We start from the raw sequence: 24,667 nt of genomic DNA on the forward strand, positions 1-24,667 counted from the left end.
ATGTGTATACAGATGTGTATATATGCGTGCACATACATGTAGGTGTGTCTGAACACTCCAGACGGCTGCTTGGCCGGCAGTTGTGAGCTGTTGCGAGCATGGCACACCTAGGCAGAGACCGCTTGTGTTCAGGGAAAACTCAGCTTTTACCGCTGAGCTTCACTGGAGCCGTAAGGAGACGATCCCCTACATGACGAGCGCGGCGGTGTGCGCCGCATTTAGCACCCCTGCTTTAATTAAGGCGCGCAGACCACAAGCAGACGTCCCCCTTCACCCTTCCCGGGACTTGAGGGCGGGGTGTGCGCGTCCCTCGGGGCCGGGGGCTGCTCCCCGGAGCCCCCCTCGCACCCCTCACACCCTCCGGCCGCCGCTCCGCCCGCTCCGCCCGCTCCGCCCGCGCCCTCCTGCCGCGGGGGGCCGCTGTGCGCGGCGGGGCGGCGCCGCCGGCCGTTTGCCGCCGACCGTTGCGGCCGTTGCCGGCGGCCGTTGCCTAGCGAGGCGCTGTCAACAGCCGTGCGAGCGGCCCGCGAGCGGCCCGCCGGCCCCACAGGCGGCTGCCCCGAGGCCCGGAGCAGGTTTGGAGCGGGGAGCGACTGGGACGGGGCTGGGGGGAGCTGCCCCACCCCGCCTCTCGCCGCTTATCCGGCATTTTGCTTTGCGTTTGTTTTTTAGGAAATAGTAAGTAGGAGCTCTCCCCTCCTCCGCCCCTCCCCGCGACCTGTTCTGTCGTTTATTTCTTTGTCTAGGTATAATTTTGGGAGGCGGGCGTTGCCAGCCTTTTGGAGCAGGCCTTGCTGCTGCATACAAAGAGGGCACCTGGGTAAATAAAGACAGAAGCCCACCAAAATGCGGTTGGGATCTGTAGCTAGTAAGTTTAATTGGTCGCTCCCGATTGCCGTGCCCTTTATGAAATGAGCAGGATTTCAGGCTCTTGCTTATCTTCCCTGGCTTCCGTCTGCTTGGCTCTGCAAAACAGGGCTTTTTATCAGCTTCCAAAGTTTCTCAGCTCTGAATGGACAAGCCCTCAAAGCAAATGGGTGTAAATGAAATGCAGAAACTCTTCCCTTTGCAACCACAGAAGGCTGTGACTGTTTAAATCTGGCTGTGTTTTCATGCAGGCTGAATTTGGTGTGCTTAGCTGATGAGTTCTGCCAGTTGGGTAACAGAGCATAAAGGCTGTGTGGGAGTTCAGCAAGAAGGAAGTTCAGCAAACTTTCCTTTGCACTGCAAAACCTCCTTGAATGAGAATCAGCAAAAATAAAAGATGTGTTTGGGATCCAGCAGCATTTGATACCCATAGAGGTTTTTGAGTGTTTCTGATAGACATTTTTAAAGAAATACTATTTGATGCTTCTGTATTGTGCTTCAGAATGTATATGTGGGGGGCAGTATGAGGAACCATGGTTGCTGAAATATGTAACTAATAAAAATTAATTACATATGGGCATGAACAGATGGATTAAAATCAGAGGAATGCTTTGTGTGTAGTCATCACAAATATTTAAAATCATACCTGCCATGTAAGCAACACGACAGCTTTCTCTGTGCCTCTGAAATTATAAATACTTGGCCCTTGTAAGCAGAAGATGGCTTTAAAGCACATGTGTGTGTACAGGTATAACTTCAAGAGAAAGAGGTTTTGTTTGAATAATTTCTGTTGCCTGCGCAGCAGTAATGTAGCAATGAGAAAATAAGATTCATTGTAAGTATATGCTTTATCAACAGTTTATTAACAAGGTCTTAACAATATTGTTGCTTCGTATGGCAGTATAATGTCCAAACAGAAAGTCTGGCAACTTTCAAACTAAAGGTTAAGTCTGCTAGCTTAGAAGCTAATAGAAGCAAAATTAGTTTATGCACTGGTTTAACAGTTATTAATATATCTGCTTTTTTATCATAGTTACTTTCCAGAGTGTAATGGTGCTTATGTATTCTTTGGGAAAGTCTTCAACATTCTACTTCAGCAGGGAGTTAATTCTTTATTATTTAACTCAGAAAACATTTTTTCTTAGGTGCAGAAAATTGCAAATGAGGTGAACACAGGAATTGTAACAGAACTTGTAATGACTTCATGAATACTGAGTGGGGAGCACAGAGATGGAGGCCGGCATGGAGGAGATCCCGGTTAAAGTTGCAATAAGGGTCAGACCTCTGCTTTCCAAGGAAGTACTTCATAACCACCAAGTGTGCGTGAGATTAGTCCCAAATACACAACAAATTATCATTGGGAAAGACCGTGTCTTCACTTTTGATTTTGTATTTGGCAAAAACTCAACCCAAGAAGAAGTTTATACAGTTTGCATTAAACCTCTTCTAGTGTCTTTGACTGAGGGATATAATGCTACAGTATTTGCATACGGACAGACAGGTTCTGGGAAGACTTACACCATTGGAGGTGGTCACATTGGTATGTTGTAAAAAGTTTTTTTGTGTGTGTGAACAATGTAGTTCTGCAAGTTAAGTATTTAGTATATAGCAGATGATGCTTGAGAACTTTTAAGGGATAATGAAAAAATGTATAGCAAAAAAAAATAAAATTCCAAAGTTTATGTGATAGTTGAAATGTTCTAAACACAAATTCTGTGTGCATTAGGCTATAACTAAAGTATGAGAGAAAAAAAAACTATTTGTAAAGTGCTCTTTCCCATTCTCCATTCTAACAGGCAACTTAAACTAGAACTACTTTCTGAAACACAGTGCTTTAGAAATTCTTGCTACATTTATCCTACTTTGAAAGTATTTGCTTTAGGTAATTGTATTAAGCAAACTCACTCTTGGACTTTTTTCAGAGACTGGCAAAGAGATTTCACATATAAATTTCGTGGAATAGAGTCATAGAATGGTTTGGGTTGGAAGGGACCTTAAAGATCACCCAGTTGCAACCCCCTGCCATGGGCAAAGGCGTCATCCACTAGACCAAGTTGCCCAGGGCCCCATCCCACCTGGCCTTGAACACCTCCAGGGATGGGACATCCACAGCTTCTCTGGGCAACCTGTTCCAGTGCCTCGCCACCCTCTGAGTGAAGAATTTCTTCTGAATATCTAATCCAAATCAACCCTCTTTTAGTTGGAAAGCCATTACTCCTTGTCCTATCACTACACCGCCTGACAGAGTCCCTCCAGAGTCCCTCCCCAGCTTTCCTGTAGGCCCTCTTTAGGTACTGGAAGGTTGCTATAAGGTCTCCCCAGAGCCTTCTCTTCTCCAGGCTGAACAACCCCAACTCCCTCAGCCTGTCTTCACAGGAGAGATGCTCCAGCTCTCTCAGCATCCTTGTGGCCCTCCTCTGGACTCGTTCTAATACTTTCACGTTCTTCTTGTGCTGGGGGCCCGAGAACTGAACACAGTGCTCTAAGTGGGGTCTCACGAGAGCAGAGCGGAGGGGGACAGTTGCCTCCCTCACCCTGCTGGCCACACTGCTTTTGGTGCTGTCCAGGATGCGGTTGGCTTTCTGGGCTGCAAGCACACATTGCTGGCTCATGTTGAGCTTCTCGTCAACCAACACCCCCAGGTCCTTCTCCTCAGGGCTGCTCTCAATCCATTTTCTATCCAGACTGTACTTGTGCTTGGAACTGTCCCAACACAGGTGCAGAACCTTGCATATTAGCCTTGTTGAACTTTATGTTGAACTTCAAATTTTGCTTTTTTAAAGGCAGATATCTGAAACTCTACTATTCAACTTACTTGGTATTTCCAAGTCAGTGTTTCTCAAACACCTGAGACTGGAAACTACTTTTTTTTTCTGTACTAGTTTGCAGAAAAATTCTGCAGCTTCTGCATGTATACGTTTTTGCTTTCCGACTTTCCCTGGAATCCCTGTATCACCAGCTCTGGTTATCGTCCCTTCCATATCAAGAAGTGTAACAATTTGTTTGTCTGTTCTGTTTAATAAGAGAGAAGAAGGGGAGTAGCAGGAATTGGAAGACTACCTGGATTTTTCTTGGTCCTTTTCTTATACTCCCTAGGCTAGTCTGTGTAATCATCTCCACTCTTCCCCTAACCAATTCACCCACTTTGATATTTTTGAAAGTCTGAATGTGAAACCCTGAAAATTATGTATTCGTTCTTTCTGCATAAAGGATTTGAAGTTTTATCATTAATTCATTAGCAAATTTAAAGTATTTTTTTCTTGTAGCATGATTTTTTACTGATTTAATTTTCTCTTAGTCTCATGCCCGCAGAAAATAGTAAAGTTCTGTATAATTTCCATGCATTTCTGATCAACAGAAAAGCAAATATTTACATGAAAACTTGGGAAAACTGAGCTCTTCCTATTCCTTAGTATATTGCGTGGTAAACCTCACAGACTTCTCTTTAGTTTCAGTCTTTGTAATTTGTGTGGCAGAATGACTGCAAGTGTCTGTGACATCTGTGTTTATATTTTAGCATCAGTTTCAGAGGATGAAAAGGGCATAATCCCACGGGCTATTCAGGAATTATTTCAGCATATTTCTGAAAACCATAACATTGATTTCCGTGTAAAAGTATCTTATATAGAGGTTTACAAGGAAGAACTTCGAGATTTATTGGAGTTGGAGACCTCTGTGAAAGATTTACATATCCGAGAAGATGAAAAGGGAAATACAGGTAGGATTTCAGCTCTACTTGGTGCATTTGGTTTCTGTTGTGTGCCCTAATTATTCTTTCCATCTCTTGAAAAGAGAGCTTATTGACGACTAATACTAGAAGAAGTCACATTTTCAAAATATAAATTCAGTTTAGCTGATCCGAAGCAGTCTTGATTTTAGATTCCTATGAACAATATCGATGTTCCTCCAGAAGCAGCGTCAGGTGATAAGGTAGTACTGTTACTGTTTCTGCAAATTCTGCATAGAAACACAATTGTGCATGATTATTCAGTTGAATGAATGTTTTAAGATTAAGCCTGTACTTCTCACTTCAAAGTTATATTTGTTAAGCTACTTATCCTGTAAATATATGCTTCCATTCCACTAAGAACTATGTTCTTAACATAGGCTGGGAGTCACTTTTACTACAAACTTTCAAAATTTCTGTTTTTTTTTTTTTTTTTAACTGACAAAGTAAGCTTTGGGCTAGGTTTGCTCATACTTCTTTCTAGATAGCACTAGGTTGCAAATTGCATAAGATGATGTGTAAACACCTAACACTGTGTATTCTGTTTAAGATATAGTTTCAAATACTGTGACAAAATACGCCCATATATTACGTCTCCGCAGGTTTCAGATGTGCTGTACTTCATGCTTTCCACATACTGTTTTATTTTATTTAGCTGTGTGCTACGACCTTATAATAATGCAGGCTTGTATGCTTCTGTGATCTGTGTTTATGGATTGACTATTCATAATTGCTGTAAACTTTTACTGAAAAGTTCAGAATTAATTTAATTATTCTGATTTTCTTTGTTTTGGTGTTTGAAGTGATTGTCGGTGCTAAGGAATTCCAAGTAGAATGTGCAGATGAAGTGATCAGCCTGTTGGAAAGTGGCAATGCAGCGCGTCACACAGGCACAACACAAATGAATGAACACTCTAGTCGATCGCATGCCATTTTTACTATCAGTATTTGTCAGAAACAATCTGCAGAGTCTCAAAAAAATAGTGATGTTCCACAGGATTCGTCTTGGAAATCAGTCCAGATGATTGCTTCAAAGTTCCATTTTGTGGATTTGGCAGGATCAGAGAGGGTGACAAAGACTGGAAATACTGGTGAACGATTCAAAGAATCAATTCAGATCAATAGTGGTTTGTTGGCCTTGGGAAATGTCATCAGTGCTCTTGGAGACCCAAAAAGGAAAAGCGTACATATTCCATACAGGGATGCTAAAATCACTCGCATTCTGAAAGATTCCCTAGGAGGAAACGCCAAGACTGTCATGATAACATGTATAAGTCCATCTTCATCAGACTTTGATGAATCTTTAAATTCGCTCAAATATGCAAACAGAGCCAAAAACATTAGAAATAAACCAGTTGTAAACTACAACCCTGATCAAGACCGGATTGATGAAATGGAACTTGAAATCAGATTGCTCCGAGAAGCTTTGCAGAACCAACAAGTCAGTAATCAGTGTTCACACGACGTAAATCAGGAAAGAACCCGAATCAGTTTCTTAGAAGAACAGCTCACCCGGCTCCAAGTTCAGTGCTTCAGCTACAGAAACTGTTTAGATGAAGCCTTCCCATTCCTGGTTGATTTGAATGATGATGTTAGCTTAAAAAGAAGTCATCGGGACAGGTTGCAAAGTTGGATCAACATGGTACAGGATGTAATGAAGGAAGCTCTCACCTTGCAGCAAATTGACACTGGAACCGGGACCATGCAAGAGCCCCATCATATCACAATTCTTCAGCTGAAGAGAGAACTAAAGAAATGCCAGGTATTTCATTATAAGTTGATTGTTTAGGTACCTATGAACAGATCAGAAAAGCTAATCTGTGTCTGTCTTGTAGGAGGAGGAGATAGAGTTCCAACAAGTTAGAATTTTATAAAATCAACCCATTTTCAGTTTTCACACTGAATTCTGGTAAGCCTGTAGATTGTTACCTGGCAATTGCATACACAAATTCTGGCTTTTCTTGGTTCTAATCATTCTAAATTACAGCTATTTTATTTATTCTTCTTTTTTTTTTTTTCTGGCTTATTGTAAACCTCTGCGTCCCAGGTTCAAAACAGTGTAAGAGCTGGGCTTAAACTGAAAGATACCCAGGTAAGCATTACATCCACATCTAGGAGATGGTTAGGAAGATACTAAAATAAACAGGACAATAAAGGCTCTTGAGCAGCTCTTAAGAGTTGTCTTTTCTTGAAAGATATAGGTAAGCTAGTTGTACAGAAGTATCTGTCTTTAGAATGGTAAGACATAGTGTGTCTATACTTTTTATTTGGCTCCTAAAAGTTTCCCGGAAGGCCAACTACATTTGGAAGTAACCTTCAATCACTATTGGATCACTTACCCAGAAAAACACCTGAAAAAAACATTATTATAATTTCTTTAATCTTTAGGCTCTTATTTGAGATGAAAAATGAGGAAGGCCATCCTTAGTTTTTCGTTTGAGAAGTGTATTAATGTTATGATTGATGCTGAGATTTTGTAGCCACATGTCACAGCACACTGAAGAAAGTAATTGGATTTAAATACCCACTTTGTAAAGTAGTGTTGGTTACGGGTACATTATTTCCTTTGGGAGAAAGAAACTTGTCAGAACAAAATCAATAGATGAGAAACAGAAGTAAAGGAACAACTGGTAGAAACCGCACATAACCACTTCTGAGGGGAGCGGCTGATTCCCCAGAGGGCCATGCTGCCATAACCACAGGGACCTTGACAGCTTAGAAAGGTGGGCTGACAAGAACCTCATGAAGTTCAGCAAGGGAAAGTACAGAGTGCTGCACCTGAAGAGGAACAACTCCAGGCACCAGTGCATGCCGGGGGCCACCTCGCAGGAAAGCAGCCCTGCAGAAAAGGACCTGGGAGTCCTGGTGGACACCAAGTTGAACATGAGTCAGCCATGTGCCCTTGCTACTAAGAAGGCTAGTGGTTTTGTTGGCTACTAGGCAAAGTTGATACTAGGCGAAGTATCACTAACAGGTCAAGAGATGTGATCCTTCCACTCAGTGAGGCCACACCTGGAGTAGTGTGTCCAGTTGCAGTTGCAAACTGTATTTTGTGGTGCGTTAAACACAGCATAGCCAGCCAGTCAAAAGAGGTGATTCTCCCACCATATTTAGCATTGATGTGGCCTCACCTTGAGTATTGTGTGCTCAGGGGCTCCACAATGTAAAAAGGATGTTAAGATAATTGAAAGTGTGCAGAGGAAGGCAACAAAGCCGGTAAGAGGGCCGGAAGGCAGGTCCTGTGAGGAGAGTCTGAGGACACTTGGGTTGTCCGGTCTGAAGAAAAGGAGGCCAAGAGGCGACCTCATGGCTCTCAGCAACTTCCTGAGGAGGGAGGGTGCTGGTCTCTGCTGCTGGTAACTGAGGGAAGAATGCATGGGCATGGCACAAAGCTGTGGGAGGGAAGTCCACACTGGACATCAGGAAAAATTTCTGTACCATGAGGATGGCCAGACACTGGAACCGGCTTCCTAGTGAGCTGTTTGGTGCCCCGTGCCTGTTAGTGTTCAGGAGGCATTTGGGCACTGCCCTCAGTAACATGCTGTAACTTTAGGTTAGTCCTGAAGTGGTCAGCCAGTTGGACTTGGTGATCTTTGTAGGTCCTTTCCAACTCCATTCTACTTTATTCTGTTCAGGTCTGGGCTCCCCCATGCAATAGATTCGCGGACGTACTGGAAAAAGTCCGGCAGAGGGCCTCAAAGATGCTTAATGGACTGGAGCACCTCTCCTTCGAGGAAAGACTGAGAGGGATGGGAGTGTTCAGTCTGGAGAAGAGGAGGCTCAGTGGGGGATCTTATCAATGTCTTACAAATACCTGAAGGGAAGGTACAATGAACGTGCAGCCAGGACAAAAGGCAGTGGGCATATACTGGAACACAAGAGCTTCTATCCAAACATATGGAAACACTTCTGTACTGTGTAGGTGGCTGTGCACTGGATCAAGTTGCCCAAAGAGGTTGGTTGTGGAGTCATCCTCAGAGATCTGCAAAAGCCACCTGGACGTGGTCCTGGGCAACCTGCTCAAGGTGGCCTTGCTTGAGCCGGGGCTTAAACCAGGTGACTTCCAGAGGTCCTTTCCAGCCTCAACCGTTCTGTGATTCCGTGATGGGAGAATTTGCCATATATACATCACAACTTTGCAGTTCCAATAACATCTTTTAACAACAAATGAATATATGTATTTTAAATTTTCCAGCTTCAAGAATAACAATGTCTGCTTTTCCGCTGGCTGAATTTTCCTTTTATTTTCTAGCAGGCTCTAGCTATGGATGAAGAAGTATTCAGCCAGAAGGATCATGAATTGAAGATATTGCAGAATCAGATAAAGACACTAATACAGGAAAATGAAGAGCAACTGGAATCTTTAAAGAAGGCTCAAGAAACACATAGATTACAGGTATTTTTCCTCTGGTGCATCTTACATATATCCATATCAAACAATCCTTCCACTATAGGAATGCACTCATTATTTCAAGACAGATCCTTCAGATTTTTTTTGGATGTAAATACCTACCAGTCTTACAAGCACCTTGTTTGAATTAGAGCTGTATCCCTTAATGAGCTGAGATCATCTAGTGGATGAATCACAATACTGTGATTCCTGAAGTTTGTATATCAGCCTAACTGTGCCACAGCCTTCCTGTACGATATCAAGTGATTCATTCACCCTGTCTTTGCTTCCTGCCTTCCTCCAGATCTGTATTGTTGCCAAGTTGTTTCAGGACGATTCATGATTTAGGACTTGAAAGGCTTTTAAAGATTATTTAGAATCTCAAAAAGACCATAAAGTTCCTACAGAATGCTGTAATTGAAAGGCTGTATAGAAACATGTTTTGTTATATCTTTATTCAGTGTGAGAGTAAAGTATTGTTGCCTTTTGACTTTGAAAGACAGAATTTCATCCTAGTTTTCTGAGAGTTTACTATTACAAGAAACAGAGTGACATAGTGGAAACACTGCTTGCCTCCTTCCCTCTATAGATCTTGTGTGTGCTAATGAAATTGTAATGGGTAGTAAGTGAATAGCATTTCAAGATCCAGGAGACCATATATAGGATAGTTGATAGATCTGACTTTTTTAAAGGGAACAGTATAAACATGGCTAGCTAGTACTCTTCTCCTTATTCTACTTTTTCTCCTTTTTCTTCTTTTTCCTCTTCTTTGCTGATGGCTTGGGGAGAGTCAGTGAATGAAAGGTAAGTATACTAGTCACCATCTTTTCCTTCCTCTGTAACTTTTTTTCTGTTCTGTCATCTCTGGATAGGCTTTTTTGTGTGTTTTCCTTTTTTAACCCATACTGCATATTGTCAGCTTATTAGACTGAAACAATCTATGCTTATAATATGCATAGATGCTTATATACGATTATGCTTATAATCGTATTCTGTGGAGGATATGAGGCCGATGTTATGAACAGAAACAGTCGTACTGTAGGCAAAAGATCACAGCTGCCACTTTTACTTAGAAACAGAAAAATCAGTATAATAATTAAATCAAATGCTTGTGTCAAATGGTTTAAAGTTGTATGCACCGGAATGTGTCATTTCAGTGATATATGATAGAATAAGAACTGTAAAAGTAGCATGTAAATGTTTGTACACACGTAGTGATTTAACAGGTTATGCACTATGGGGTTGTATGTACAAGGGCATAACGGACAGAGTCTTATAGGGATTAAAAAAAAAAAGTTGCAAGGTGGAGTTGCCTATTACTGCTTCCAAAATCATAAAATGTATGGTATTCATATATATATTCTTTTTCCTGTGACACGAGAATATTATGTATTGTATTCCAACAAAATGTCAATTTGTGGGGCGTTGTCTATGTATGGGGAAAGGACTTGCAGTCTAAGAAGACAAGAAAAAAAGAATAAATACAAAATTCAAAGTAGGAGAATGCATACTTTAGTTAACTACCTTTAGCAGTTCTTCAAATTTCCTGTTGTTGGTAGGCAAGATTTTAGATGTATTCTGAAAGGAACAGAGACGATTGAAAATCATATAGTCTTTGCCTTATGGATGAATCAGTTCAGTGAAGATATGTAATTTCGAACAATGCACAGAGATTGCTGTAGGAAAGGCAAGTAAGTTCTTCCAACTAGCATTACCAGCAAATTTCAGGCTGGGTAGAAAAGAAAGTAATAGTTGATACAAGGGATCCTGGGATCGTGTACATGTTTATGTTTATTAATAAAAATAATCTTTCAAGTTGGACTGCTCAAAGAGGAAGAGGAAGCCTGTGTACATTTCATTATTTAAACTTCGACCATGTTCTTCATTTAAACATTTTTCTTGAATTACCATTTTATTTCTCCATGAACACACAAATAAGGCAAGCAGGGGCTGATAAATATGTCATCTACTTCTCTACTTCTCACTAGGTGCCTAAATCTAGCTGACATAACTTATCTAGGACAGGTCATTTAGAGACAAAAATGTCTCAAAAAAAATTATTTGAGTCTGGGGAGAGATAAGATTCTACTTGTCATGCCAGAGAATTTTCAGTTTGTTGCAGAATTTGCCTGTGCACTGCAGAAGAATTTAGAGTTAGTGAGTGATTTACAAGAAGCCTGACCTTTATAATGAATTTAGAAAGGTATGATGCAGACCTGGTGATCAGCAACAGCTTTGCTTTTTTTTTTTTTTTTTCTGTGAGAATGAAAAAATGGTGGAACAGCAAATCCTTATTGATCAGCTAAAAGAAAAATTAGAGAAGTTTATGGTTGTGAAAACTTTGGACTTCTCAAGTGCTTGTGGAGATGGGCCTGCTGTTACAGCATCTGCAAGAAGGCCATATAGTGTCCCACTCACAAAGAGTCTGCTACACTCCCTTCACCCATCTTCAGGGACAGAGACCCGAAAGGTAAGGTCTGCCTAAACATTACATTTTTTTAACAGTTATTGTTCAATAATTAGATTTGACGTGACAAATTATGGTGACTTTGTCAGCTGCTGTTTAGCTTCCACATTGAAGACTCTGAAAAAGTACTTTCTAATGTCTTGCAACACATGCTATGCCACAGTTGTCCAAAATGTATGGGCTTTCATTTTAAATCACAGAATGGCTGGAGTTTGAAGGGACCTTTAAAAATCATCTAGTCCAACTCCCCCGCTATGGACAGAGACATCTTTCACTAGATCAGATTGCTCAAAGCCCCATCCAAATTGACTTAAAACACAGAATTTATCACAGTGATAAAGCTGTAGTCTTTTGTGATCTTTTCGTGGAATGTTTAACAGTTCAGATAGGAAGCATTACCAAAATGAATGATTATTCTGTATTGATACACTGAACATTTTGGGTAACAAGTTGGTAACAGTACCTTCTTTTGCACTTGGGACAAGTGTTCTAAGCAGAACCTTCTCTTGCAAAACCTTCTGGTACACAGGTACTCAGAAATATTATTTAAAACACCTGCAATTTTGCATACAAGGTCAGGTAGTGAAAGACTTTTAAACTGAAATTCTATTGGAATATCAGTAAAGAATTACTAAACTATTACAAGTGTTTTTTGGGTGCTTTTTGGCAGGTGTATACCAGCCCCCCTGCTTTTTCCCTGGCTCGGATGATGGCGGGATTCCGTGCTCGTAGCCAGATGATACTGAGCTACTTAGAAGATCAAGATGAAGTCCTTCACTGCCACTTCTCTGATCAGAGTGATGAAGAGAAAGAAAATACAGACAGTAAAAAGTAATTTAAGTATTTTTTTTCTCACTTAAGTAATTTTTTCTTTAATTTTTGTTACAGATAAATATATAGCAAATATAATTTTACTGCCTAATCCTACCGTAATGTGAGGCCATTTGTGATACTACTTAAAATAAATTTGCAGGACCAACTGGGCATATTATGAAATTAGTTTAAGAAACACATTTTTTTGATGTGATAAAGATTGCATGATCCTTGTTTCGGGGACAGAATCCAACAAGAAGATCGAGCAGGGGAAGAAGATGGTGCAAATGCTTATGTAAGCTTTCTCAGTTTGGCACTCTTTTTAAGATCATGTACTTTGTATAAAGCTGAAAGAAAAAAAAATCCCTTTGTGTTTGGAGTGCATCGTGTTTTCCATTCTTCCTTAGGCATTCAATAAACCAAACATGGACACGAAAACGGGCTTCTCTGTGCTTTCCCTTTGAGCTAAGTGACATGAAATGTCAAGTAGACAAGTCCAATTTATGTAACAAATCTGTGCTACAGACTGATACAGCCACAGGTAAAATGGAAGTCATGAGAGTAAATTGTGTTAGATATAATATCAGAATATGCAATAATGTCTTTATCATATGTAATTATTTTTCCCATCAAAATGTCTTTCTTTGCTACAAATACTTTTTTCATTATAGCTCAACATAAATTTATTTTAAAATTATTTTCCTTTTTCCTTTTCTGGAACTGACATCAGTGACCTTAATGTTTAAGTACTACTTACTAGCGAGAAAGCACTTCACATACAAATCTCCAGTACTAGTTCAAGAAAAGGAAACATGCTATTATTTCATCAGAGATGCACTGAAAATGCTTAAATAATATTTTTTGTCTCTCTTAGGTTAGCTGTTTCTCTTGAAGTGCTAATGCATGCTATCGTTTCCCTATTTAGACAGACGTCAGGGAAAGACTCTTTGCACTACTCTCTCCTTTTGGCTCTTTCACTTCATTTGTAAGAATTCTACACATACTATATTTCAGATTACTGTCTTTTGGATAAAGAGTGTATTCCTTTTTTTTTTGTCTCCACATTCCTTTGTTTTCTTTCAAGGTGAAGAAATTGACTGCCTCCAGAAAAGTCATGTTTTTAACATGCAGAAGTTAAAGAATTCAGAATTGAGACTCACTGAGGCCAAGCAAAAAATGAGAGAACTTGCACTTAACATCAAAATGAAAGAAGAACTTATTAAGGAGTTAGTAAGAACAGGTAAGTGACTGAAAAATTGAAATTAAGACATTCAGAAATAAGCAAGAGAAAAGACACAAAACTTCTGAAGTCCTGCATGTCTTAGTTTTTATGTAATTTTCTTATGCGGGAATACTTCTGGTAACTTAAAGATTCATAACTTCTATGAATTACTTGCCATGACTGCACTGAAAGCTGCAAATTTTTATTGCGTCCTACTCTGCTGTGATATGCAGATTTGTTTGTTAAATATTTTTTGTGTTTTGTAGCTTGTTGTGTTTATCCACCTATAGTGTAATTTTTCATGTATGCTTAGTGCAACTGATCTCTTCATGGACATGTGTTTGTCACACAGTGGCTGGGATAGGAGAGAAGATACAACACTGTGCTGGGAATGCTTGCATTCCCATCATAGCAGTAGAGAAGCAGGAGTCAGATGTGGATGAGGGAAAAGGTCAGTGTCCCTGTTAGCCTATATCATTACACACCTGTCCTGATATATATATGCTTGCCAGAAACTTATCATTATGATGACCCTAAAGATCTCTCCTTATCTGTTTCAATCACACTCTTCTACTGTGTACATATTCTCTTGAGGCAGTCTTTTGGCATTGAGGAAGATTCTGTGCCCCCAGTAATAGTACTTTGGGAATCCCAAACAGAGCAAATCAGATTGCCCAGACAGGGCAAATCAGTAGAAACACAATCCAAAGTTTTTTTGCTGATTACCAAGTTGAAAGCTGAGAAATATGCAGCATATTCTTCTGGGAAAAAAAAAAAGAAAAAGTAATACAGGCGAGCTATTTTGTCAAGGACTGCAGTAGGCAGAACATTTTCACTTGATGTGGCACTCAGGTGTTGCTTTCTTTGGTGACATCAGATGATTTATGAAGAGTTCAGATTTAAGACTCCTTCCTTTATCTATATTTCAGTGTTATAAGGGAGCTGTTTGTTTAGGTTTGGAAAATATCTCAGAAATTTTTGGTTTAATCAGGATGAAGTAAGTAACGATTCAATTACAGGTTTAAGTAATACATTTCAAATTATTATCTTGCTGTTTTAAAACTATTTGTATATGATGTCTTTAAGGTAAGGATGCACAGTCTGTAAGCAGGCAATATTCTTTGAAGATAACTAAACTGGAGCAAGAATCTGAGCAGGCCAAAATGGAACTGGCTGAAACACAAAAGCAGCTTCAGGAGCTGGAGAATAAGGAGCTAAGAGACATTCCTGAGAAAGCCAAGTTACAAAAAGAGTTCCGGAAGAAGATGGATGCAGCTAAGCTGAAAGTGCAGGTATTTCTGATATGGCCATTAGGATTTGCAAATTCCTGTCTCATTGTCACCTTTGAAATCTGAACACTGCTTGTGAAACTCTCACCAGCTTCACACAATTGAAGCTGGTTGGATTGAAGTAGCCAATGAGAACCTTCATATAATTATACCTAATGCTACTTAACAAATATGTAGTTAGATAGTTCTGTCTTTGATGATTTTATAAAGGCTCAGACCTCAGAAATAATGTGTGATTGTTGTGGCAAAATTTAGTAGGTCTTACTCGCTGTCCGAACTCACTGAAATAGAGAATTAACCTGAGTCATGTTTTAGTTTTAAGTTTTCCTGCTGTTAAGCTGAAATTTTCCATGAACATTCAGGCCTTACAGAAGAAGAAGCAAGACACTAAGAATCTGGCTTCTCTATCTAACCAAAGTGAAAAACGAGCAATAGAACTTGAGCAGAATGTGGCTCAGATGAAGCATCAGCAGACCCTGCTAGAGAAAAGACTGCGTGAGGAGAGTGAAAAAAAGAAGCAACTAGAAGCAGAGATTCAGCGTGACCAGCTACAAATTAAAGTAGGATTCTTTCTGTTTCCTTATGACAAAGAATGAGATCAACCAGTTTTACCTTTGTTTTCCCAAAGGCAATGCACTATACTACCCGATTTTGTCATTTTAAGTAGTTGCTTTCTTGACACTGAAGAAATTGTGTATAAATATTTTCACAGAAATCTTCAGTCTTCCTTTCTCTTCAGCTATTTTTTTAAATGTTATTATGTGATGTCTAGCCCCGAGTTGCAATTTTGCATGTAAATTAGGTCAATACTTCGTATTTTATAATTGTGTAGATTCTGGCATTAAATGTGTTTGAAAAACAGACTGATGGAGGCAGAAAGAAAGTTTTGTTTGTTTTTGTTTATAGGAACTTCAGCTTAAGATGGAACAACAACAGAAGATTCTTAAACTGAAAGACAGAGAGATTGCTGCATTTAAAAAGAAGAAAAATAACTCGGTGGGAACTTTACAGAAATCAGAGGTAGCTAATCTATTCCAAATCTGTGTGGACACTGAAAAGAAAAAGATGTCTTTATTCACCCCTTGTCATCTTTGTAAAGTGTTTGGAAGAAGAGTATTCCATCCTTTTTTTTTTAATTTTTATTTTTTTGCTGTAGCAAAAACTGAGACTAGAGTCAAGGAGCTCTTGTACTGTTTTTGAATGAAGGAAAGGAGAGGGCTGTAATATCTTTGTTTTTGCTATGACTATGTTAAGAATAGAAATGTTGATTTCTCACGTTTTATCAGTTACTCTAAAAGAGGAAAAACATAATCTTAAAATTCTGACCCAAATAGTCCTTGTTAATGCTCTCCGGATTTCTGTTTAAATTGTAGAAATTAGAAGAGCAAAAGAAATGGCTGGATGAAGAAATGGAAAGAATTCTTCAACAGCACCAACAGTTAGCGGAACTAGAAGAAGATTTAAAGAAAAGAGAAGCCATTGTAGCTAAAAAAGAAGCATTATTGCAAGAGAAAAACCACCTAGAAATCAAGAAACTGAGATCTAGCCAGGTGATTTAAGAAAAAAAAAAAAGAAAGAAAGAAACTCAACACAATCGTAGTGCTGACTGAAGAGACTATGGGGGGAGGGCAGCCAGATAACAGAAGAGGTTTAAGCCGTGCAGTTGTGTCTCTAGCACTGCCATTACATTATTGTGTGGCTTGATCAAATCAACATTTAAAACATGAATAATACAATGTAATAACGTTTATTTACATGTTATCCCCTAAATTCTAACAACAAAACAAAATCTGACTTCCAAAGTTCTGTTATTGCAGCGCGTTAAATAACGATATCTAAAAAATTGCTCAATGCTTGCAAACTAGAGAACATGGCAGAGAAACATTCTGTATTATTTACTTTGGCTACTGAGAAATAGAAATTGAAATGTCATTGTCACTGTAATGACTAACTCATGTAATATATGTAGAAAACTGCACATTGATTTTTTTTGTTTTCTTTCGTCTTTTGAGTAAATAGTAAATTTTATGGTAGCTGTCTACTCAGCCTAAATGGCATCCCTTTACAAGAAGTAGACAGGTCTTCCACTTTAGGATGCGACAGTCTTGTGTATATGTTTCTTGGGGAAGGAGTTTTATACCTATGGTCTCTTTCTTTCTTTCATTCTTCCTTTTATTTCTTTCTCTTTTTTTTTTTTTTGAAAGGCTTTAAACAAAGATAGTATGAAATTGTCTACTCGCTTAAGTATGCTGGACCAGGAATTGTGTGATAAAGGAATGCAGCTTCAGGACAGCACTACTGAAGATAAGACAGACATTCTGGAAAAAATTCAGGTTCTTCAGAAGGAAAGGGATCAGCTACTCAGAAGAAGAAATAGTGTGGATGAGAAACTGAAAGAGGGTAAAGTGTTGTCAGCTGAAGTAAGTAACCATCTTTGAGATACATAAAAATTTTAGGCAATGTTGTATAATAAAGCATTCCAATCATGACCTAAAATGTCTGCCAGTATTAAATAGTCTAGAATCAAGGAACTGAGGTTGGGTGTTTTTGTTAACAGCCAACATTAAAATACTGCTATAATAGCGCTACTTACATACCAGTGAACAACATTTACATTCAGAGGGACTTACTTTAGCTAGAGTCTGGACAAATGTCACTGGCCTAACAATTATATAATTAGAAATAATGAAACAGGATGTACATCAGTTTATCTTAGGCAGATATTTTCATGTCAGGACGTAGAACAAGGTAGAGTACTCTAATAGTGATGTGCCTTGATTTTTTTTCATAGGGTTTTGTGAAAGACCAAACCTCACCTGAAGGCCTCCGTATAGTTACAATGAAAATAAGGCATATTGTGGATGTTACACACTTGAGTTGATCAGTATAATTAAGTTGGAGATAGAATAAATTCATATAAAATATACAGATTTGTTTTAGGTCTTGAGAAGCAGCAGTATGGGCCTATCACTGAGCTGATAGCATGCCAGAAAGAATCTTATTTGCTTCACGTAATAGAATCTTCTGCAATACTTCAGGGCATTAATTTCTGCCACTTCCCTGCACAGATAATGGTCACCAAACTCCTTACAGATCTGATTCGTTCATTAATCGCTAGTTAGAAAACTAGTTCAACTGAAAAAGTAATAGTAGAAGTCAAACTGTGGGGAGGGGAAAATGAAGGAAGAAGAATAGAACTTCTGCTTTTGTGGCGATGAACCATTTTTTTGAACTCTGAACTGTGGAAGGGATATCAAGACATTTCCTGCTTGCTCCAAACAGGTTCTATATTTCTACTCTTCCTCTTATTTTTCCCTTTCCATTCTCTATACTACTACTAGTTAGTCTTGCTCTTAAATTTAGATTCACCTTTGAGAATGAAGTTAATGTCTTATGTACACAAAGATTTGTTTTGTACTTTTTTTACAATCTCACTCCTGTGTTTCTGTGTAGGAAGAACATGTCCTTTTCCAGCTGGAAGAAGGAATTGAAGCCCTGGAGGCTGCTATTGATTACAAGAATGAAAGTATTCAGAGTCGCCAGTTCTTGCTTAGATCCTCTTCACAGATCCTTTCACAGAGTGAGGATAATGTAATAGGAAAACTAGTTTCCTTGTCTGCTGATGAGCTCAGAGCTATCCTCTTCAAATACTTTAACAAGGTTTGCTTTGGCTAATGATTAATATTTTATCCTATTACCTGTTACTGTTCTAGATAATGAAATGAAATAGTGTCAAGAAGTAAAATCAATTTAATTCACTTTCATTGAAAGCCTGCTTAGGTTACTCACATCTGTTGTTAATATGGATATTTTGGATCTTTACATCAACATAAAAAAGGATACTTTTGTGTTAATTGTTTGTATCTTGTTTTGGTGTCATTAGTTTAAAAGGTGTTGCAAATCTGGAAATTTCCTTGCTCCTTTTACACTGCTTTGTGCTGCTAACTTCTCAAGTAGCAACATATTTAAATATTGGTGTCATATTGAAATTCTTCCCACCTGCAGTCTTTATTAATCTCAGGATAGTATTTCTTTTTTCCAAATCCAGTATAAAATCTTTCTGCAAGTAAGTGCTTACCGCCATATACTGAAGAATCATACTGACATCTGGAAACATAAAAATGAAATGCATTAGGACTTGGTGTCTCTCTTTGCCCTTGGGTGAACCTTGGGTGATTTTGTGAACAAGTTGTCTGTGGTATGCAAATTGGAAGTTTTCCAGAAACAGGAAAAAACTCTTGTATCAGTTTAAATTCTGCACAGGGCATTAAAAAATCCACTAGTCCATGTGATCAAAATGTACAGAGCTCAATTCTAAAGTGTGAACTCGTGTCAGCAGGCAAATCTGTATCTTTTGTATGCATTCATCTATTAAGCAGAACTGTAAAAGCATTTGTTGAAATGGTTTGATAGAACAAGTGTATTTCTTTCTTAGATTGTTGGCCTGCGAGAGTCTGAACGTAAATTACAACTGCAGACTGAAGAACAGGAAATGAAGGTCATAGACCAGGAAAACGTAATACGTGAATTGGAATCGGCACTTGAGCACATCAAGTTGCAGTGTGACAGGCAGCTGACGCTACAACACAGAGAACATGAGAAAAAACTGCAGTTGATACTGCATCATTTCAAAGGTGCTTGTTTGTTTTCAAAGGGGGATTGTACAGCAGATATTATCTTTAGTCACTATTGAGAAATACTGTATTTCATATGAAAGAAAAAATAATATATGAGGTACAAAGATAACATTTTGGCTGTTACTAATTCTGCTGTTGTGTAGGATGCTGATGAACAGACACAAGGTGCTTGTATAAAAGAAAAAAGCTGACCATTTTTAAAAAACTGTCAGAATTGTCATATTTTTATATTGGATTTGCTGATATTGGAAAGCTGAAAGATACCGATCGCATTGATCTTTATCCTCTAAATGCTCCTATTAAAATTGAGAAGTGGGGTTGGCATGGGCTTTTTGATCTTCTGTCATACTAGTTTAAATGTACGCACTGAAAGCAGAGTGTCAGCAAAATACAGGACATACTCTCTCTAGCTGAGCATCTTGATTTTTGGCACAGAGAAGTGAAGTGAAGATTTGGTTCTCATACTAGTTTTACTTGTCCTAGAACAAGATGGTGAAGGTATTGCAGAAACCTTGAAAGAGTATGAAGTAAAAGTCCAGCAACTGGAAAAAGACTTATTTTTCTATAAGAAAACCAGCAGGGACCTGAAGAAGAAATTGAAGGGCTTTTTTGGAGAGTCATCCCATCAACTAATGGCACCTACTAAATGTAAGTACATTATCTTAAAATGCTTTTGTGTTTGTCAGTAGATCATTTGAGGGGTAGCAAACAGAAAAAAGTATATCAGATAGATATAAAAATCATATTTTTACTGAACTAGCTCTTATCTAGGAATGTACTACATCTCCCCGGACTTGCAAAGGAGAGACAACGTCAGTTGGTAATTGAGGCAGTGGTATAACACTGTTCTAAATTCATGTCTGGTTTTCTCTGGATTTGAGCATAATTTCAGAATTTACAGTGTCAAACTGTTGTGGTTAAGAAAACGGTATTTTATTATCTGAAAGACTCTGAATGGCATTATAATTAACAACTGTCTAATATGCCACACTTTTAGATGCCCGTATTTTAAACAATTAACTTGATTTTGCTGCCAGCACTTGATTTCATAGAAGTTACTTATTGAAAGATTGTCAGTGAAGAGATCCACACTTCCAGTTAACTAAAATCATTCTTTATTATATATTATTATATATATTATATATATTATTATTATATATAATATATATAATAATATATAATATATATAATAATATATATATTATATATTATTATTATTATTATATATTATAAAAGACATAGACATTTGTAGTAAGAAGATAAGTTTCATAATGTGATTTATGCCTTGACCAAAAAAAAAGGACCAACAAACAACTATTAAAGTTTTTAATTGTTCCATGTCCTACTAACCACAACTCAAAACTTACAGTTTAAACAGTTCTAGTGTAGGAGCAAAAAAGGTTTAATCATTGTCATTATCTTGGTTGTCTTACACCTCACACTGCCACCGCCACCACTTCACATGCACAGTGCAGCTTTCTTGGCCCCGTGTTTCATCTTAAGGCTCAGCATGACTCATTCTTCCTCTTAACTGATGGTTCTGTTTCGTCACACTTGAGGTAGTGCCATGTCTTTGTAACATGTAGATGCTGGTTAGATATGCACCTGTTGCTACCAGAGTGAACTAAGGTTTAGCTCTCCAGGCAGGATAATAAACCTAGAGGTTCATTACTCTAAAGTATGCTGTGAAGGTGTGAACATGAATATTCCAGAGGTTGGACTGTAAATGAGCATGGGGAAGATTATTCTGTGTCTAATACACGAAGAAGCATGTAGTTCAGGACACGTTTCGCTGTGAGGAAACATACACCCTAGCCAACCTATAGCAAAGTGTAGAAGGGTGAATGTCCCTGTGAATTTCTAACTTTTTCAAATATATGTTTGTAACGTTTGTAAAAAGCGCTCTGTATTTTTGTATAATTACCTTTAGTTATCTTTCCTTTGAATATATTTTGGGGCATAATACAATGTAATAAAAAATTGTTGAGCTTTAAAAATAACAAAAATCCTTGTGTACATTAAATTCATTCAAAGAATATGTTTTGAATATGTTTGAATGTGTAAACACATTCAAAGAATATGTTTTGTGTGTTCTGCTAATGAAATTGCAGACCGCTTTTGAAAATATGAATAATCTCATATTTTACTGTCATGGTTCAGTTGTTTTAAGATTGCCTAAATTGCAAGTTAGAATGGTGAAGCTTGTATTAGAAGCACAGAGCCAGAGGAAAGTAACAGAATCAGAGGAAAGCAAATCCCTCTGATGTTTTTGTAGATGACAAACTTTTTAACAGAAATAAGTAAGATTACTGTTATTTTTTACCACTTTCATACTACAGGTTACTCATGCTGTAAAACCATACCAACTTACTAATGTTTCCTGATAAAACTTCTAGCTGTGTATCTCCTGATAAAAATTTCATTTTAGGTAACAGTGCTGGTGACAGGGCATCCAGTCAAGATGAATCGCAAGCTGCTTCTGAGGAATTCAAGCTAACCCATAACCCCGAAACCAACAGTCAAGCAGGAAAAATAAAAGAAGCAGACAGAACAAATATTCTGAGAGCACGGCAGAATTCATACAAGCTTGGAGAAGATGTATCAGAATTTGGATGCAACAAAGAGTGTTTGTCAAGCACTAGTGATGACAGAATAGGAAGAGATGAAGCTCAGCCTTCAAAATCTCATCCTCAGCTACCTTCTGTCACCCACAGAAGAGAGACCATAACACAATTTCAAGGAGTAACCTCTGTAAAACTATCTCGCCGAGAGCTACGTCATATCCCTCCCTCTGAATTATCTTTGAGGCGCTCAAGCCTTGGTGCAGGTGTCAGTTTTATTGCTCCAGACTCCATCGAAATGGACAAAAAGTCTAGTATCACTAAGACATAGTTACTCTTCATTGAATTTTAATAGCTGTTGGTACTGAAGGTACTGTGTTAGATTTCTTTGTTGATGGTCTTGTTAAGTAGCAGCCATGGATGAACGACTTAATCCCCTTTAGTTCTTTTGGTCACTATCAAGTCATTAGGTGCTTGTGATGTTCACACAGTTTGAGTGAATCTGAGATGGATTTTAATTAATGCAGTATGTATGGACATATCATTCAAAGACCTTTTAATGTTGAAGAAGTAATTTATATTGTTTACTTGTTTTTATTTCACTAACTTAAAATATTTTTCAAAAATTGCACTGTGAAGTGCACTGTACCTGTGTAATTTAGGTTTCCTGAAAGAACATTTTGCTTCATTTTATTGGGTCAGAAACAATAACAAACTACATAATTTATTTCACTATATAGCTAGAAAATACAGTTTCCAGAATCTTACCTAGTATTGATAATGACTGACTTCTGTTTGCTTTTTCTAAATACATTTTATACAAGCCATGCTTGAGATTAAATTTGGTGCCTAAAGATAAACTTGTTATTGAAAAGGAACGTGAAAGTATTTTAAAAATATATATCTAATTACTTTAAATGTCCTATTGCATGACCCAGAAGTTTTTTGTTTTTCAAAAAAAAATAATCTTTAATTCAAAATAATTGTTATGGTCTGGTTGTGAAATTAAGAGAACTGCTTATTTCACTTGACGGTTTTGTTTGTTGGGGCTTTAAAAAAATTACACTTTGGGAATCTCAAAGCACGTTGTTTGTTTCTGTACCATTACAGTAGAAAAAAGAGGATCAAATTCAGCATTTTCTAGGTAAGCTAGACGGACAAATACAGTATTTTCTTTGTACTAGTTACTCATCTTTTTTTTACAAGATAGACAAATAATTCTTTTGGATACCCTATCTGCTTCAGAGCAAGGGCTACATGTATCCTTTGATTTACTGTTGTTGGTAATCAGTTCAGGATGAAAAGCAAACCTTTTTCGTAAGAGTACAGTACTCACTGAGAAGCATACACTTAGTAGCTGCACAAACTTGAATGCAGAGAGCAGAATGTCTGCACTTAAGTGAATTTAACACTTTTATCCATAACTCTCTCCAACATATAAAAAGAGGCACTTTCGAAAGTAAGGTTAGTTTTATGTTAGCAGTGGACTACAAGTGGGCATATTTGAAAATGTTGTTGTGGATTATTAGACGTACTTAGCAAAGGGATTTTTACTCTGCTGTTTTCTGGGCAAGTAGTGTATAGCATGTGTGGCTGTAGATATGAAAGGACTGCATTTTTCCTTGCTGCAAGCACAGAATAAATTTGTCCACATCATGAAGCGGCTGGTACAACCTGATAAATGGACCTATTGTCTTGTGGCACATTTACAGTTTTTCTGAGTAGATTGCAAAATACTATATCCTAAATGGTTAGGTAAACCATACTTAATTATTCCATCTTGTTCATCTCAATTGTGAGATAAGAATCATCATCTTTTGTTGGATTATTTCTACTTTCATGGAAGTAACAGGTCTTGCTAATGTTAAGTTTAATATTAGCGTCTATATTATTCACTCCATGTTTGTTGTCAAAGAGCAATAAACCAACAAGTAAATACAGTTTAAAATGTGTACTTATTTACTACTCTTTATTAGGTGAAAGAATTGCTAAAGGAATTTCTTCTTCGGATAATACTGTGTATTATCATATACCTGACACTACTCTACAAATAAGTATGAATTCCTCTTGAAGTCTGCATAAATGAAAATTCTGTTCTTTTTGGATGAAACATAAGCAAGAGGTAATGTAGGAAACATACATCTCAATTGGTAGTAGATGTCAGCTGATGCTCTGCAGGTTTCTGCAGCTGTGACACTACAGATTTAGTCATTCAAACATTAGATCCTGTATGCCATACGTATCCATTTCCAGACATAAGTACAATGTCCTCTAGCACTACAGGAGGTAAATATATCGGATACATTTGTGATCTTTGAGAAGTGGATGAATTGTTGACCATGAATGGGAGCTAGCAATTTCAATACACAAACAGAAGAATGTGAGAGAGAGGCCAGTAAGGCAATCATATGTGGAAGAGGGAAGAAAAAAAAAGAAAATGAAAGAAAGAAAAACGGGGAAAAAAAAAAACACCCCCCCAACAAAACAAAACAAACAAAAAAACCAGGCAGATGAAATATTCCATATGCAGCTAGGAAGTCTCATGTTTGCTACCCTTGTTCTCATGGGGGACTTCAACTTCCCAGGTGTCTGCTCAAAATACAACACAGCAAAGAGGGAATGGTCTAAGAGACTCCTGGAGTGTGTGGACACAGGTGGTGAGGGAACCAACAAGGGAAGGTGCCCCACTTGACC

The 24,667-nt window shown here is 38.1% G+C and overlaps 1 protein-coding gene across 8 annotated transcripts; it reads left to right on the top strand.

Annotated features, from left to right (window-relative positions):
* Window positions 1-131: 131 nt before the first annotated feature.
* KIF27 (kinesin family member 27) lies at window positions 132-23,932 on the top strand. Of its 8 annotated transcripts, XM_083817623.1 has the most exons (21): window positions 132-575; window positions 747-868; window positions 2,013-2,407; window positions 4,385-4,585; window positions 5,398-6,356; window positions 6,642-6,686; window positions 8,847-8,990; window positions 11,248-11,454; window positions 12,122-12,282; window positions 12,672-12,805; window positions 13,349-13,504; window positions 13,839-13,937; window positions 14,573-14,778; window positions 15,138-15,335; window positions 15,682-15,795; window positions 16,149-16,325; window positions 16,980-17,195; window positions 18,229-18,435; window positions 19,211-19,409; window positions 19,896-20,060; window positions 21,841-23,932. In XM_083817623.1, exons 3-21 carry the CDS (start codon window positions 2,098-2,100, stop codon window positions 22,302-22,304), a joined length of 4,362 nt encoding a protein of 1,453 aa, XP_083673749.1. In that variant the 5' UTR covers window positions 132-575; window positions 747-868; window positions 2,013-2,097; the 3' UTR covers window positions 22,305-23,932. The 8 variants fall into 8 exon arrangements, with proteins under 8 accessions (XP_083673749.1, XP_083673747.1, XP_083673748.1 ...); XM_083817621.1 differs by lacking the exon at window positions 747-868 and having other exon boundaries at window positions 132-678; XM_083817622.1 differs by lacking the exon at window positions 747-868.
* The last annotated feature ends 735 nt before the right edge of the window (window positions 23,933-24,667 follow it).

This window comes from Anser anser (assembly GCF_964211835.1).
Source record: "Anser anser genome assembly, chromosome: Z".
Lineage (NCBI taxonomy): Eukaryota > Metazoa > Chordata > Aves > Anseriformes > Anatidae > Anser > Anser anser.